This window comes from Charadrius vociferus, unplaced genomic scaffold (assembly GCF_000708025.1).
Source record: "Charadrius vociferus isolate BGI_N301 unplaced genomic scaffold, ASM70802v2 scaffold134, whole genome shotgun sequence".
NCBI lineage: Eukaryota > Metazoa > Chordata > Aves > Charadriiformes > Charadriidae > Charadrius > Charadrius vociferus.
The window spans coordinates 7,166,531-7,183,929 of record NW_009648333.1 but is presented as its reverse complement, the minus strand read 5'-3'; the positions used below and the strand labels follow the sequence as shown (position 1 = coordinate 7,183,929).

At 36.6% G+C, this 17,399-nt stretch overlaps 1 protein-coding gene across 1 annotated transcript in view; it reads right to left on the bottom strand.

The window, feature by feature from the left end:
- TUSC3 (tumor suppressor candidate 3) overlaps positions 1 to 17,399 on the bottom strand; it is a 101,889-nt gene that overhangs the window by 74,838 nt on the left and 9,652 nt on the right. Inside the window, exon 3 of the mRNA XM_009885042.1 lies at positions 9,559 to 9,728. Within this exon, the coding sequence (XP_009883344.1) occupies positions 9,559 to 9,728 (170 nt within the window). The remainder of the gene's footprint in view (positions 1 to 9,558; positions 9,729 to 17,399) is intronic.

Here is a 17,399-nt window from a genome sequence, read left to right as displayed (position 1 = left end):
GGAAACTGCTAAGCCCTGGGGAAATGTTACTAACTAATAGAACAGTAGCTTTGTAAGTAGCATAATACACTCGAGATTACTTCATAAAACATGTTTTAAAATTGAGAAAGGATAATTTTGCACAATGTATTGGGTAAATAATCTTTTCTGTTGTCACTAGAAAGTCATATTGTTACTACTCAAATTTGTCAGAAAGTCTCCTCTTGGCTTTACTCACGGCTGTACCTTCCGGTGAGGGTTTTCTGGTTGGTTGGGTTTTGTTTGTTCATTCCTTCATTTTAAGAGGAAAACAAACACCTTTGCCCTGTCTGCACTGAAAGGAAAAACGTAATTCCAGGAGAAGAATTCTGGGAACCTTACCAGAAGAGATGGTCTCTAAAGACACAATCACAGAACCATAAAACCCACAGGTTTTTCCACAGGACAAATCCATATCAATGAATAATTCAGGAGGGGAAAAAAAAAAAAAAAAGAAAAAAAAAAAAAAAAAAGAAGAGGACAAAACACCTGAAAGGATCCTTGCAGTACTTTTGGCTTCACACAGGCTCCTTTGCTAATTATTTCCATATTACTAATTAATCGTATCTGTTGTAGAGGTCAAATCAAGGTTCTACCACTTGGCAACTTAGCTTTGCGTGTGGGAACATGCAGAAATAGTATAAATACATGTGTTTTACAGCTTTTCTCAAAACAGTGTTTCTATAAAACCAGTTCTACATGTTTGATGGTGCAGAATGCTCTTTATTTAAAAGCTGCAGATGCAAAAATCTTTTTGTTGCAAGAGGAGCTCTGCACTAAACAGACAACATACATATTGGATTTTGAGAGCAAAGGAGGGAAGAGGATTATGGAGCCACAGCTGTCATAAGACCCTCTCCATGTCCTCGTAACTGAGATCAGCCTTAGGCATGATCTATATTGCATAGAACTCCAGCAGAGTTGTGTCATATCAAGGAGTATATTGCACACGAAAGAAATCTGTCATAAAATAAAGAAGTTAAAATGAAACTTTATCAATTGTTAGTCCCCCAAAAACCAAAATCTTATGAAGCACAACAAAATTCAACTTTCACCCTTACTAACTGACTAAAATTTGCTACTTAACACAATTATTCAATGGGCAAAGTTTGCAATTATTAAAAAAAAAAAAAAGTGATTTAGGCATTAGATTGGTTATTTCTAGAAACAGATGCTAACATTAAGCAGACTAACATATGCAGTGTCCTCCTGAAGAGGGCAGTCAAACAACATCAAAGGAACACTGTAAGATCTTAAGTAATATCTATAGGGCACTGTTCTATTAAACCTGCTATATTAAAGCTGGACCATTTTTATTATAAAAACAAGATAAAAATCACTTCTGATGCCGTGATTCTTCCAAGTCTATCTTTCACTTGCGATTAAACAGTATTTCTGGGAAATTCAGATATTCCAGTTATGCCCCCACTATTTGAGAGAACGCTCTTGTTTCCGATGTTCTCCATGTATTTTGCATCTTTGAACTCTTTTGAATCAATATAATAGGTAGAAAGTGTCACTTTGCAAAAGGTTGTCTTAGGCTTTCTGTAACAGATTCAAAGCACGATTCCATCCCCGCACTGAAGATAGTAAAGCATTCTGTAACACAGCCCACAGCAGCTCTTGAGGGGTGGGGAGAAGCGAGAGTGAAACAAGGAGGGGCAGGAATACAAAGTTAGAGGATTGCTACGTCCAGAACTGAAGAACATCCTACAGCCCGCTGTACAATTTCCAAGGGATGCAATGCCAATGTAATCACATTAGTAACTTTTTGTAGCATTGTTTAATCCTTTTCAGATACAATAATAGTAAAAAGCATAAGCACTTGGCTGAAAAAAATGAAACTTCCAGTTAACATCAGGCAATATCAATCTGTCACTTCTTATCTACCTATCTCCAGCATTAGTTAATATCGATTCTATCAGTTTGTGTCTATGAAGTAATCTTAATTATATGAAATTATTATAATAATTATATGAAATACCATAAAAGCATAGGGCAGAACTACACTTGGTATGAACTCATCAGAACAATAATATGTTAGCACTGCTCTTGTCAGTTTGACAGGATTTTTTGATAGACAGAGAAGATTGAAATGTTACCGCTGCTACAGTCACCTTTTAAGAATTTCATCATAACAGCAACACAGGAACTAGCAACAGCAGCAGTAATATTAAACAGCTACTAGAAAATAGTGGCCAGATCAAAAGGGAATACTAGTATTAGACTCACCTAAAAAATTCATGGTACTGAAAAGTAAGCCGCTAAATAAATGTTCTACAAAATTTTACACAAAAGGTGCTCATGAAATATTAAAAGTTTTATTTAAGAGCATTAATTATGTGGGTGTCTATGGCAGATAATCAGATTTGTATAGCTTGAGCTACATTAAATTAGATTAACTTTATTCTATTAGTCTAACATTATAGTAAGGAAAGTACAAACGGAATATTAGGAAAAGAATAAAACAGACTGTGGAAAGTTTGCCAAAGCAAGCAGTGAAGCATTACTTTTTGGCATACCGTGGACTGTACAAAACACTTAAAAATGTACAATTGGCAAAGAATGCACTACCAGGTCACCTACCTGTTCTTTTCCATTTCTTTAAAGTAAACTGTGGTCAGTGCAGCAATTTACCTCCAAGGCAACTTCTGGTTTTTATTTGGAATGGCTCTCCCCAAATGAAGAGAAGAAGGGGCTAAGCGCATATTTGAACAACTTTTCAGCATCAAGAAGATAATAAATTCAGGATGCTTATTTGCTTTTATTTTTGTTTAGGCTGACTCAATGTCATGATGAAAAAGCACTGAAGAATCTACAAATGTGCCCAGAAAATTCACCACACACAACAAAATGAGAAGGATACGGACAGTAGTTGAAAACTACACTGTTTATGCAATCTAGATATCTATAATAGGAGAAAGAAAGCTAAAATCCATGCCATCCTATTTACAGCATCCCATGAAATTTCCAATATTCTGCAGATGAAAAGAGGCTAGGAGATCATATTTTTTTAGAAGTTGCAAAGTAAAAAAATGAAAACTAAAATTGTGACCACAAGAAGAAGGAGTCTCTCATGATGCAGGCATAAAATTACTGTCCTACTAAACAGGTCTCATCAATACTTCTATCAAGATCCTGAAGTGCACTGGAAAAGCAATTGCAAAACTTTCAACAGCTCCTTCCACATTTCCTGTTCCTTCTTTGAACAAAAGTTCAAAAGATAATTCCCTCTCACTACAGTTAAGAGACCTGTCAATGATTTTCTCACTACCCGCTCTTGATCAACCAGCAAAAACTGAAAGGCAGAGGATCCTGTTTCTTCTTTCTGATGACACCTCCTTGACTGTCAGAATTCTTTTTGCTGTTGACCTACTCTTTGATCGGCTACTTGAAAACAGTTCTCCAAGATATCTTCTTGAACAAAGAAACCAACAGAATTCTTCTCTATTCTAGATTAAAAACCTCCTCTCAGAGGTCTCATTGATAGGGCGGATGCTAATAAAATCATGTGGAATTTCTTCTCTCACATATTTTGTCATTTACTTCCTCACATTGTGAGTCAACAGCAGAAGGCAACAACATACCCTTTATGAAACACGTACTACATTAAGCTCAAAACTTAAAAATACACAAACTATATGTTGAATTGTAACTTACCTTTTATATAATCTCGTAAGAAATACAGAAGGAATAGCTCAAGCAGCTGACTGAGCTCATTCTGCAGCAAGCTTTCCGCAATAGCTACAAGGCTGTTCCAATAGATGCCATTAATAATTTCTGACAGAATTCACCCCTGTCACTCAAATGCAACAAAAGAAGTCTTTAGAAAACATGTGCCGTACCTGCAAAATTGGCCCATCTCCCTCACATCCTATCTATACATTTTATGTATATACTTCATGTATATTTACACACACATATGTATTTATAGACACATACACAACTTCAGCTAATGGGAGTAATCAGTGGTCCTTTCAATAAAATGAAATTTCTGAAGCTTTTAAAAATACAATAGTCTGGTCAACATGGGGGCAAAGAAAATTAATGGCTACATAAACTCCTCTCCATTACCAGCCATTTCTAGCCTCTTCTTCATAAAACACTGTTTTGCAAAAACGGTGTTTTCCAAGAATCTGGAAGCAGGTTTGTTACTTCCACAGTAAAATACTATTAAACATCACCTAGGACTGAAACAACACAATTTTCAGTTTGTGCAGTTTACAAGTTTGTCTCCACAAGTGGTCACCTGCCAGTACTATAGTATTCCTCAGATGCATTTCTGCATTTTTCTCCTGATCATTTATGATGCTAATTCTGGTCACAGCTTTAAAAGAAACATTTGGGAATTCATAAACATAAACAAGCACAGTAGAAAGTGTGCAAAACAAAATCCATTTGTTTCAGGTAGCCTGAAATTCACAGAGAGATGTACATGTCTAATTTACATGTTTTAACCATTATCACATAACAAACTAGTGGCACGGGTCAATGTATAGATCCTATCCTCTGAAGCTCAGTATTTTTAGCCTTTGACACTACTCTGATCTTTTCAAGGAACACTACTCTAAGGAAAAAAACAACAAAACAAAATATGCATCTTCTTGTTGATGGGCCTCAGCTGTTGGGGAAAAAAATTCAAGTGATCGGTTTCATTTCTCTGACCCAGATTTCCCTTTCTAAGTGAAAATATCCCAACAATGAATTTGAAAAATGAACCAGACAAAAGTGTGAACTGTTTGGCAAAAAACAAGACATCTCTGATATGCACCTGTATGCAAAGCAGAATGGTTGCTTCTGTTAGTGAGATGAGAGAAGCAGAGCTTAGAAAGTAAAACAAAAGACCTCATATAATTTGCTTATGGAGCAATTAGATGGTACAGCAGCAAACAAAAAAGAGCAAGTTAATTATAAGAATGAAAGATGCTGAGGAACAGTCAGTGCAGTGATGGTTTCAGCAGGCTGGAGCAAAAGCCCACGTGCAGCTGAAAATCAAAGAACTATCACTCAATTAAGTGGAGCAGGGGGGTTGTTGAAGTCTGGTTGGTAAAATGGGGGCACAGATTGCAAGAGGCAAGAAGACACAGAGCAGAGAAGCTGGAAGAGAATTTTCACCCAAAAATGCATTGAAGTCAGGCTAGTAGTTACTGTTTGCCCGGATGCAATACAAAGTACAGGCTGAGAAACAGTCTCTTCATCTCTATGAAGATGCTGTTTTCAGAGTGACCATTCTTTTGTTTTCCTTCTTACATACATAAGTAATTTTTAAAGTAGTGTGACTGAATGGTGTGGGTAACAGAGAGAAACTACATAGTTGAATGAATACCTAAGCATGAAGGAAAAAGGGAAGTTGGTCTTATACCCCAAGGAGTCACTGTTTAGTGTTAGATTATTTCTGACTGTTCATTCAAACCAAAAAAACCCAAACTGATTCATCATCGCAGTGCATCAAAGGGCCCTTCGGTATCTGCTTCCAATGTGCTGTTGCACAGTATGTACATCAAGAATAGTAATAATATGTATAGTAATAATTTGTAAAGTCAGTTAAGACTAACTGAGCTTAATTTCCTGGGACCAAAACTGTTTAATCAAATACGTTTCCAAACATGCATGGAAAAAACCTCACACCTTCAACTGTTAGAAACACATCCCATCCCCACCAATGACTTCACATTTGAGAGCACACAGGATATATAATCTCTTACGGTTAATTCATCTCTCAATACCAGCTGTGTCATATTGAACTTAAACAATCATGTCAACAGGAAAACTGACGTTTATGCTACCGCTTACACAGTTGTGAAGGCATCAGATAGCTTTCAATAGTTTTTTGGACCAGAAAATTGAAACTTGCTTGTCCAGAAAGCTACATGGAAATGTTGTACCCCAAATTCTGCTTTAGGACAAAGACAGAATTTCCCCGAAAAACACTCTAGAGGCACTACTAATATGTATACTGAGGTGCTGGGTCACAGAAGCCTTCATGTGTTAGGACTGGATTGATTCAAATAGCCTACAGGTATATTTTCCAGTCCACAGTTTGTGAAAGTATTTCATTAAGACGAATAGGGAACCAACCTCTGTCTCAAAGATGACAAATTGGTAGTTGTCTTTTAGAAACATCTATAAATCAACCTAATTTGTTCTGGGCATAGAATAAATTCCAATCACTAATGCAGATATATGATTTCTAACTTTCAAAAGTCTATATTGAAAAGGGTTAACGTCAAAAATTAGAAGCAAATAAAGCAAAATTAAGGAAAGGGAAAGCATTAAATACAACAATATGACGTATATCAGGAACAAACAAGTCTAGCATTGGATGAACAGGTAAGCTTCAAAAAATTGGCAAAGCATTCAAAACATTTTTCTAATTGATCTTTCTCAAGATGATACATAAGATTATGTATTTATGTCCTGCAATGATAAAGAAACCCTTCTTATTCCAAGAAAGATCTTACGTTAAGTAACTTTTGTTAGAGAATACCTACAAAACACACAATATGCTCTGGTTTTACAGAAAAAAGATCAGATCCTTTGCCTGAAAGAATATTTTTTTTTTTACATAGAAAAGTTTCATCCAAATATCTGGAGTCCCAGGGATTTCTTTGTATGTGGCATTTGAAGAGGAAGGTGGTATTATTTCCAGATACTTTCACAAATAATGCCCCCCTTGCTGTGCACAGAAAAGCCTTGGATTCTCTGAGACAAATTCGGTCAGCTTTCCATATGTAGGTCCTTGCTATACGGATAGGTAAGACCTTTTTTAAATGTTTAAATATCACGCCTCCAAGCATTTTAAGACTTGGCTAAGATCACCTCAACCAAGTTTTATCCAAAATTTGGAACTTCGTTGGTGTTAAAAAGGATGGGGATGTGTGGGGGGGAAATCTTTCCTTCGTACCTTCTAGACAACACCCAAACTACACTTTTCAGCAATGGACAGGCACAATAGTCTGGTAGAGAACTTGGATCACCAAATTAACTTTGCATTCACTTTGAAGGGTGCCAAAAGTGACATTAGCTTTATGAATGCATGAAACTACCTCTCCATCTTTGGTGCCACAATCATTCAAAACACATACCAGAAAAATCATACTGATTTTATTGTAAGCAGGGGCTCATTTTAACAACACACATTCTAACCGCGTGCAAAATCACAAAGAATACAGTTTATTTTAACAAGATAGGACACACATGATGTCTTCTGGCCTCAAACATGCAAATCTGCAAGGGCCTGCTCGAATGACGATCAGCTTTCACTGCTCTTTTCCAGAAAAGGACCACATTTCCTATCATTGCTCCCCATCTTGTTACTTACCTTTTTTTTTTTGTATAATGTCGTGTTTTTCATGCTTAGCATTTCACTTAGCTCTATGCAACAGCAGCACACAAACATCTTTCTTTCTCTTTTGAAAATACTGCACCCCTGTTCGTTATAAACTAGACATTTAGGATAGATAAAATACTGAAATGTCAAATCTAGCCACCAAAGGGGGAAGACAAAACCAATTTTTTTTTTAGATAATTCTGTGGCTCAAATTTTAGAGGGGAAAAAAAAAGTACTAATTCTTGTGACAAAGTTATTCAAAGCCAAAGATTTCAGTCTAGCTGCTTTTTTGTATTTGAAATATGACATTGATTTTTTTGTATACAATTGTCCTGAAAATATTTTCATAAGTAACAGTTAACTTAAATCTTGGACAAAAGTATCCTCACAGAACATTGCAGATTAAGTTAAAAATCTATTTTTCCTTTAGGCAAAGTGGCTAGTGAACAGCTAACAATAAAGTAATGCATGCATTTCAGTTCTGTGTATCTTTTCAGTGCTCCTGTCCATTAATTAGCTATTGATTTGAAAATGTCGATTTTCCTGATAATAGTTTTATGTGCAGTACGATCAACCACATTTAATTCCTTTTATTTCACATGAAAAAGTGGATGGCAACCTCACATTTATCTAAACAAACCCAACTGAAAGCAGTATGTTGATTTTTTCTTTCATTTTATGCTTAAAGATTTTCAGTTGCTTCTGTACGTAAACGGCTAGCCAGGCATATTACAGGATGAAGTTTATAAGCTTTTTTCAATCCAGTAAACTGTATAGAGTTGTAAGCAAAATTAACTTCCTTAATAACTGCAGTATTTATGTTGTTTTCACATGCCCTACAAAAGAGCTGTACATAACACAGGGAAAGAATTTGCTATGGCCATTATAATGAAGATTACACTGACCCTTATGAAGCTGAACTTAGCACATCTCCTGCAGCTTTATCCACCAGGTGGGAAAATAAGGAATGATTTAAAACAATATGGTAGACTCTCAACTCCTATTTCATGTCCTAAATTTGAACTCCGGCAACACAAAGAAGAAATAGCGGCAACCAAGTGCTGGAAGTTTTAAAGAAAAAATTCCTTTGACTTAAGAATGGTGGGAAGCTTCTGTACCTAACTGCTTCACCTTCACAGTTCAGATGTGCAGGGTGAACTCATAGGAATGCAATTTATATACTCTCACTCGAAACTGACCAACTGACTTCAATGACAAAAAATTAATCTATAAAAAAATCTAATATAAAACATACATGACTACATGTACACAAGTTAAAGTTTCTACTGTAAATGCCGCATTCCAACACCTAAGAAATCTAACAAGTTGCTACATTTACCAACTTTGTGTATTGTTTAAAGTACACCTATTTAAAAGCAAGAAATAATATTTTTTTCATATGTATTTCATAGTTCCATGGAGTATTTTTGCTGCCTATTTAATAACTGTTTAGAACTCCCTGCACAATAATCTCATCTATTACTAAACACAATAATTTCTAATGCATATTTTGGCTGAAGAAGGTTTTATTAGCTCAGTTTCTGATTTAGTAAGGTAATTAAGTGCATGACTACCTTACAGTCCCTTGGCCCTATTTCCTTGTCTGTCATTAGTCATTTTTGGATTAACTTACTGAACTAGGAACTTGCAGAGAAAGACCGTGAACTTAGACCCACACATTCTAAAAGGAGCCACCGGAACATATCGAAGTGCATTGCCAGACAGTATGCCACCAGAAGCATGTACTGGTGGAAAAAGGTGCTTGCACGTAAGAACTGTCCAAAGCTGTGAAATCACAGGGTAACTCACATCTGCATCAGAGCCTTGGACACCGCTTAACTGAAGAAATCTGTGAAGTGTCATATTATTAAATGGTAATGAATCACTTCTGTCACAAAATGTCTTTGGGAAGATCATGGTTGACTGATAATAAAATAAAGTGGATTTTTAAAAGAGAAAGTCTTCCTCAGTTGCAGAAACTTTATTCAACTGTAATTTAATAAAATCGCAAACTAGGAAGACTTCTAAAATTTCACATATAGATTAAAAGGCGGTTGAAAAGATGCTGTAACAAACACACGAGCCTGTTAAATAGCAAGCATCTATCCCATGCAAAGAACAATCCTGCTCAGTGTATTGCACATTGATTAAAGCATTCACTTGAAAACTGTCGTAAGGAAGATGAAAAAGATCATGATGGTATAAATTACCTGCAAACAGAGCACTGCCGCTGCGGCTGGAGAGCAGTGAACATCACTATCACAGAGTAGTTACGAGGTGGAGCCTTCACAAATCTTCGGAATTTGTCTCCATTCATGCGGATGACTGAGCGCCTTGAGCTCCACTCCATCAGCTGTTCCACCTTCTCAGCCAAAAGATTCTGTAATTGAGGACAAGGATGAGGAATGTTTAAGCTTAAACTTCAAGCACTTCATACCTATATTCTGCCTTTGCACCCTCAGAGCTCCTATGGACTTAAGCAGGAGGCTGGGGACTACCTCTATATAGCTTATAGCACTATTTAGTCTTCTATGTAGACAAGTAGATTTTAAGTATTAAAAAAAATAAATAACTCAATATGGTATTAAACAGAAAGGATGCATAAAATGAAATCAAACAAGTTGCTACCAAAGGCAAAGGAGTAGAGTAAAGCTGACTGCCTAAATACAAGATACCAGTAGAGCAAACATTTAACTTTCATTAAAAATTGGAAGCTTTAGAAAATGTAGCATTATATTCTATTTATTATAGAATCATAGAATGGTTTAGGTTGGAAAGGACCTTGAAGATCACTGAGTTCCAACCCCCCTGCCATGGACAGGGACACCTCCCACCAGACCAGGTTGCCCAAGGCCACGTCCAGCCTGGCCTTGAACACCTCCAGGGATGGGGCCTCAACAACCTCTCTGGGCAACCTGCTCCAGTGCTTTACAATCCTCAAAGTAAAAAATTTCCTCCTAATGTTAAATCTAAACCTGCCCTCTTCCAGTTTAAAGCCATTCCCCCTCGTCCTATCACTATATGCCCTAATAAATAGTCCTTTTATTATTTAGTAAAAAATCACAGCAGGATATTATCACTCACTCAAATATTAAGATTTTCAAAAAATGTAGCTACGAAGAGAGAGAAATAGTTATTACATTCAGAATTTCCTTACAAACATGTAACATTGAATTAAAATTAATGTAAGTTTTATATTTTGCTACAGACAAGAGCTTACTGTCTTATAAACCTGTCTAGGCATATTCAGTGATCAGATTAATGTTTTTAGTTGCTTTCAAGATTGCCAAAATATTTTGGCTGAACTGTAAGTGTGTAAGAAAAAAAATTGCTTGTGTGTGACTTCCATTTGCACGAAAGCACACCATCACATGAATGATTTAAAAGCAGGCTATGAGAAATATTAGAAGACAGCCCTCAAGTTAAATACATTCAAAGACTTTTCAGTTTCCTAAATTACCTAGTTTCAGTGAGGTTGCACTGACCATGCTACAACTACAGTGTATCAGGATCAATGCAATAATCCATCTTGTTTTAAGTCCTCAGTTCCCTGCTCAAGGACACTGTGGAAGCTGCCTGTATCAAACAAAAGCTAAAAAAAGAGTGGAGAAAACTGGAATATTACAACTTGCACAGAAGCTGAGAGAAGGTAGGAAGGACATAGAGGGGGACAGACAGAAACAGAGACAGAAAGTGAAAAAGGGGCACCAGTCATAGAATCATAGCACAGTTTGGGTTGGAAGGGACCGTTAAAGGTCATCTATTCCAACCCCCCTGCAATGAGTAGGGACATCTTCAAATAGAGCAGGTTGCTCAGACCCACCTGACCTGGAACGTTTCCAGGGATGGGGCATCTACCAGCTCTCTGGGCAACCTGGGCCAGTGTTTCACCACCCTCACGGTAAAGAATTGCTTCCTTATATCTAGTTTGAATCTCCCCTCTTTTAGTTTAAAACCATTACGCCATGTCCTACAGCAACAGGCCCCACTAAAAAGTTTGTCCTGTCTTTCCTGTAGGCCCCCTTTAGGGACTGGAAGGCCGTAGTAAGCTCTCCCCAGAGCCTTCTCTTCACCAAAAACCAGAGAAACTAAGTTCAGAGAACTGGAAGGTGTGAGACCTCTGATAAAATATGCATGAGGTAGCGAAAGGGTATACAAACTCACGAGGGTCCACTGTGGGAAGGAAGAGTAAACTAGCTTAACAAGACACATTGAAATGGGGACGCTCTGAGAAAAGAGAAGACGATGACAGGCAAGGCAAGGACAAAACTCAAATGCTGTGCAGGAACAACTGAGCAAGGAGACAAGGTGGCTTTCCTGGGACTTAAAAAAAAACAAAACCAGAATGAAATAGAAAAATTAGCTCATCTAGTAACATTTTGACAAATCAGTAAGGCTATAAATAAGAGTAGAGATAGATATATGAGGGGAAGGAAGGAGTGAACTACAAGTGTAAAGGAAAATTACACTTTGCCTGTCAGATCTTCCATCTTAAAAATTAGCAGAAGATGCCCCTTGGAGCTCCTTATAAAGTCATCAGAAGTGTTGAGTCCAAAAGATCAGTGTAAATCATGAACAGTTCTGAGATAGCCACATGTATTTGACCCTATAAAGTCTTTAAAAAAAAAAATAAAAATCTAGTTTTCATTCCTATTCTCAGAATTTAGCTGAGTTTTGTAATAATAAATGTGAAGGAGAGATTACAACTCTGTTTATCATGAGTACACCAGTGAATCAATTAACACGACAACTTTTCTTCTGCTAAAAGACGGGGTTTTGGTAGTTTTGCTTCCAAAGGTATTACGTAAATTCTTGAAAAAGAACCATAAAGCAGATTATATAAAAATGAAACCTACTCATTTGTAAGATTTCCTTGGATTAGCAGTGCCTGCATTAAATCTTTCTGTTAATTTCAAAAGATTCACTAGTTTTGCATGAGGCACTCCAGTTGGTAACACACAATAAAATATAAGGAGCTAAAAAGGATGTGTACTCATACTTCCAAAAAGTTTAATAGCTGAAGCAAAAAGATAAACCAAAGAGAACTAATAAAAAGACACAACTTTTAAATTAATACAGGAAGGATGCATAATATCCTACTTGGTACAGAAAACCAAAGACTTTTCAGAATAGGCTTTATTCAGAGAAAAGGAATAGAAACCCACAAAGTTTTCATTAAGGATATGAAAGCAAAATCATCATCATGACAGAAAAAGGCGAGGAAAAAAAAAAATCCAGCTCTATTACTGCTATATAACTAACTTCTACAAAACAATCAGTGATATCGGAAGAATCTTACTCAGAGAAGTCCCATACAAAGTTTTACTCAGAAGTTTGTTGCCAATAAGCAATTGCCTCGATACCTTCAGATTCAGCCCCGTATAATGTCACCTCCATATAGCTCTTGTGCAATACTGTGAAGTTCACCATAACATTCTCAACCACTTGTCTCTTCTGTTTTGCTTTTTTCTAAATGCACTAGGTAAGAAGGCAGTAACCAAACTAACCTCGTATGTTTACTACACTAAGGAATCAAGCTAGTACTTCAGGAGTATCAAGTGACTAGGTACAATTTTATTACTTGCTTCACTGGACTCTGAAGAAATCTACTTTTTTCAAATAGAAAGTTATCATTGAATAGATTGCAGATAACCATGTATATCATGAAACATTTTGCTATAGGCCAGATTTCTCTTAGGTAACTGACTGCACTTAGATACCCTACCACTTTTTAGTCCACTTTATTCCACAAAGTCTCCTTTTGCAGAGTAATTGATAGAACAAAGAAAGAAACCGTGGCACTGACAGCTCTAGAAGTCACAAAGAAGTCTGTGGAATATCCTGTATTTTATGGCTTTCTGATTTATAACACTTTACAGATAGATGAAGGTCTGATATTTTTTTGTCATTTCTAAAACATTTGCACAATATATGCTGCTGAGTAAGTTATCAACCTTTTCCTCATCTCATTTAATAATGAAAGCCAATAAATAAATCTAGTGTTAAATGAGTTTTCATTTTAGCTGTGCTTTCAAGTTAAGTACTTGTGTTCAGGAAATATGGCACATTTCAACATTCCAACTGTCTACTTTAGCTTTGGATCAAAAAGGCACCTACTTTTCAGACTGTAAACTCAGAGAATTGACCAGTCTGTTAAAAAGGGGAAAAAAGTATACTTTAAATAAATGTTCAAGCTAGCAGACTGGTCTTATGGATTTCATAATTCAGAATGTAACCTTGATATTTTTATATGAAAATTAAAATTTTGTAAAAAAGAAAAACAGGTTGCTGAATAAAGGTGTGAGTACGAGCTCTATCTCCAGTCAAAAATTTTCTCCTGTGTAAAAGAACAGTGTCAAAAAGTGAATTAAAAAATGACAGAAAAGATTTAGAAACAAAAGGCAGAATTTTCCCTATTACTCTAACGGAATAATAATAAAAATAATAATCTATTAATACCCAGCATTGTTCGAAAAGACAATGATCTATCCCAAATTATTCTTGCCATGAAGGTACTGAAAATGAACATGTCCTCCAGATTTTTCTCCTACCATTTACCACCCAACTATGCAAACCATACATAAAACTGTCACCAAAGTGAATCTCTATTAGGATTCTAGACATTTACGAAAAATTTATTAACTTACCTATTTCCACCCCCTGGAAAAACTTTTCTGCCAGAGAAAATCTGAAAATAGGAGAGGATGGCTAAATCAGACTCACTAGACAAAACACACCTTATGATGAGACACATGAACAATTATTGCTCATGTCCAGAAAATGACACACACTATCTCATTTTTGCTGTAGACTGCTAATTTTCTGTTCCTTTCCTCAGTCTATACAGGTAAAGACCCTACATTTATTTAAACTTGTTTATACATGGAATTCCTCTGAGCATTTACTAGCTTTATGCTGGTAACTCAAGGGGACTGTTTTAGTTGAAATCCTGGGGGGGGGGGGCGAACCTCAAACAACCAAAAAACCCAACCCACAAGCATAAATCTGAGAAAGGAAATCCATCTTTTACAAAGAAAATTGCAGTTTTGTTGGTGCAAATAACTACAAAAGGGTGAACAGATAACAGTCTACTGATAAAAGCACAGAGAACATTTAAATCAATGGGTTAAGAAGCAGCCATGTATCATTTACTTATTTTCATTAGCTGATGCCCCAAGCAGAATAAAAGAGCCTTTATGATCTATGGGTGGAAACAACATGAATGTCAGTATCTGTAAACCAAACAGAACTGTAATATTACTTGCTTTTCCCACACTATTTTGTAACAAGTGAAAATATATGGTACAACAGCATTTTTTCAAAACTAAATAAACCTTAACAACATATCCAGAAACACAGAATCATTTAGGTTGGAAAGGACTTTCAAAAATCGTCGAGGCCAACCATCAACCTAGCACTGCCAAGTCCACCACTAAACCATGCCCCTCAGCACCATGTCTACCCATCTTTTAAATCCCTCCAGGGATGGCGACTCCACCCCTTCCCTGGGCAGCCTGTTCCCATGTTTGATGACCCTTTCGGTGAAGAAATTTTTCCTAATATCCAATCTCTCGGCATAACTTGAGGCCTTTTCCTCTTGTTCTATTCACTTGTTACTTGGGAGAAGAGACTGCCTCCCACCTCTCTCCAACCTCCTTTCAGGGAGCTGTAGAGAGCGATAAGGCCTCCCCTCAGCCTCCTTTTCTCCAGGCTGAACAACCCCAGTTCCCTCAGCCGCTCCTCATAAAACTTGTGCTCCAGACCCCTCAATCCAGATATTTTCTGATGCAACAAGGAAAGCAGTTAGTTATTTAGGACAGGAATTTCTCTATAAAGAGATCACCTATGAAAATTATTTTTGTTGCTGCAGTAGGGGCAGAGTCAATGGTATTTTGTCCTTAATGCCATTAAGCAGATGAGCAGTCCCCACTGAAATAAGCAGCTTGGGACCGCAATTCTAAATAAATCTGCTTTTGTCCCTGTGGCTAGCAAACGATTTTTTCCATGTCCAGTTGTCCATGTCACTGAATCAAGAACAAAGCAAAAGAATAAAGTTAAAGTTCATCTATTATAGATCTCAGTTTCCAGTGATGTGATGAAACAGCGATGCTACCCGTCAAAAACATAGGCGAACTGTGACAAGCTCAGAAACAGAAGATGCTGGCAGGCCCAGCTTCTGGCATCTGCACCTGAAGCAATTCCCTACTAGGGATTGCTTCCCAGTGATCCCCCGTATCTCCTCTCTGCTTCTTAACCCAACAGAGCTTGGCATCTACACGCCTTCCCTTTCGCACTCTGTGACTAGCAGATTAGCTACTCAAAACATAGCTTTATTTATTCACTCTCCCAAGACACAGTCCCTACAAGACAAAGCATAAACAACAACCACCACCCTGTATACACACATTTTGCCTCACTTGACTGCTAATCTTCCTTGGCCAGATTTTCTGAATTTGGTTTTTTTTTTTTTTGGCCCAAATAAAACCGTATCTCTCTGGGAGAAATAAAAAAAGAAAAAGAAAAAAAAACAAATCAAAACAGAAACCCATCCAGATTTTCCTAAATGCTGCTTGCTCTGTCTGTCCAATGGATGCCGCTGACATTTTCAAGACAAACCTCTTATTTTTAAAACAAAACAAAAAAATATTTAAGGTTTAAATACTTGTTGACTCAGATTTGTTGATCTGGGAAATATACATCATAGCAAAATAGCTGTAGAATGGCAAAGGGAAGTTTCTCCTTGGTTCTCACAAAACTTTTATCAGATTGTCTTTATCGTATAAATGTATTTCCAACTGAAAATGTATTTTGAATTAAGTTTCTTCTTTAGACCTCCTTTCATTTACATAGCCTTCAGTCAGAACAACATCACACAGGTAACTTAAGGAATAAAGGGCTATTAAAAGCAAAGAACAAAATCCTAATGATACTATTCAATGCTTCAGTGTCCAAACTATCCTCCTTTCTTTTGAAACACACTGGCTCTACCAATTTGCTTCTTTCAGGTTTCAGAAGAGGTTTCATCAGCTCTTTCTGGTGTAAGAGGGTGCCTCCTGAATACCACTAGACATGTGAACACGGAAAACCTCAGCTCTCGAAAGTTAGGGTCTAGATCTGTAAGGTGAGATACCAGTAGTAGGAAAAGTCCTCAAAAAAATTAGGAAAGGACTCAATCTACTGCTGACCACTAGTAAGGCTGAGGCATTGGTTATTACCAAACCACTCCGCTTTCCTGAGGAAAAATTCTAATTCAGTCCAGTAGCTCAAATTTCACAGTTTCTGTAGTGAAACAAATAAAGCACGGAGCTTCTAATTAATTATTTGATACTATATTTGCTACTGGAGATAAATTAACTACAGATTTTGTTGACTATTTCTTAAATTATGATGTTGCAAATAAAAAAAAAAAAATGAGGTGGCTTGACTTCCATGTTTCCATTGTGTGTATCTTACCAAAGACCAGCTAACGTCAACTGAATAACCAGCCTCGATGAAGACTGCTTTGTTCCCTTAGGTACACCAAATCCCCCAGAAACGTTACCTTTGTAGGTAATTATTTCAGGACAACGCTCATTGTAAAAAAAAAAAAAAAAAAAAAAAAAGGAAGGCAAAAACCCAAAAACCCCAAACTTGCACTGATAAGGTATGTCAAGTATCTCTTAAGTCTCTCAATCTGATGGACGTAGCTTTAATTCCAATTTGTTTTTAGTTAGACTACGAATAATAGTATAGAGAAACTAACTGTACTAATAAACGTGTTTCAGCAGTACGTTGTAAGAATAGGAATAGTTAACTCCTCTAAAAATGTGCCTGATAAATGTTCACAGATATGTAATTACTGACTCCATTACATTAATGGCAGAAATGCAGTGGAATTAACATTCGAAGTGTTGTTACAGCCTATTTAAATTTAGTCATTCATTCCTCTGTTGCCCCTTGTTCACCTGATGCCTGAATACAAATGTAATTTACACTGCCAATATATCAGTATCCTTGAAAATACCAAAAATAGTTTTATCAGTCATAAACCTTGACAAACAATATTTGCATA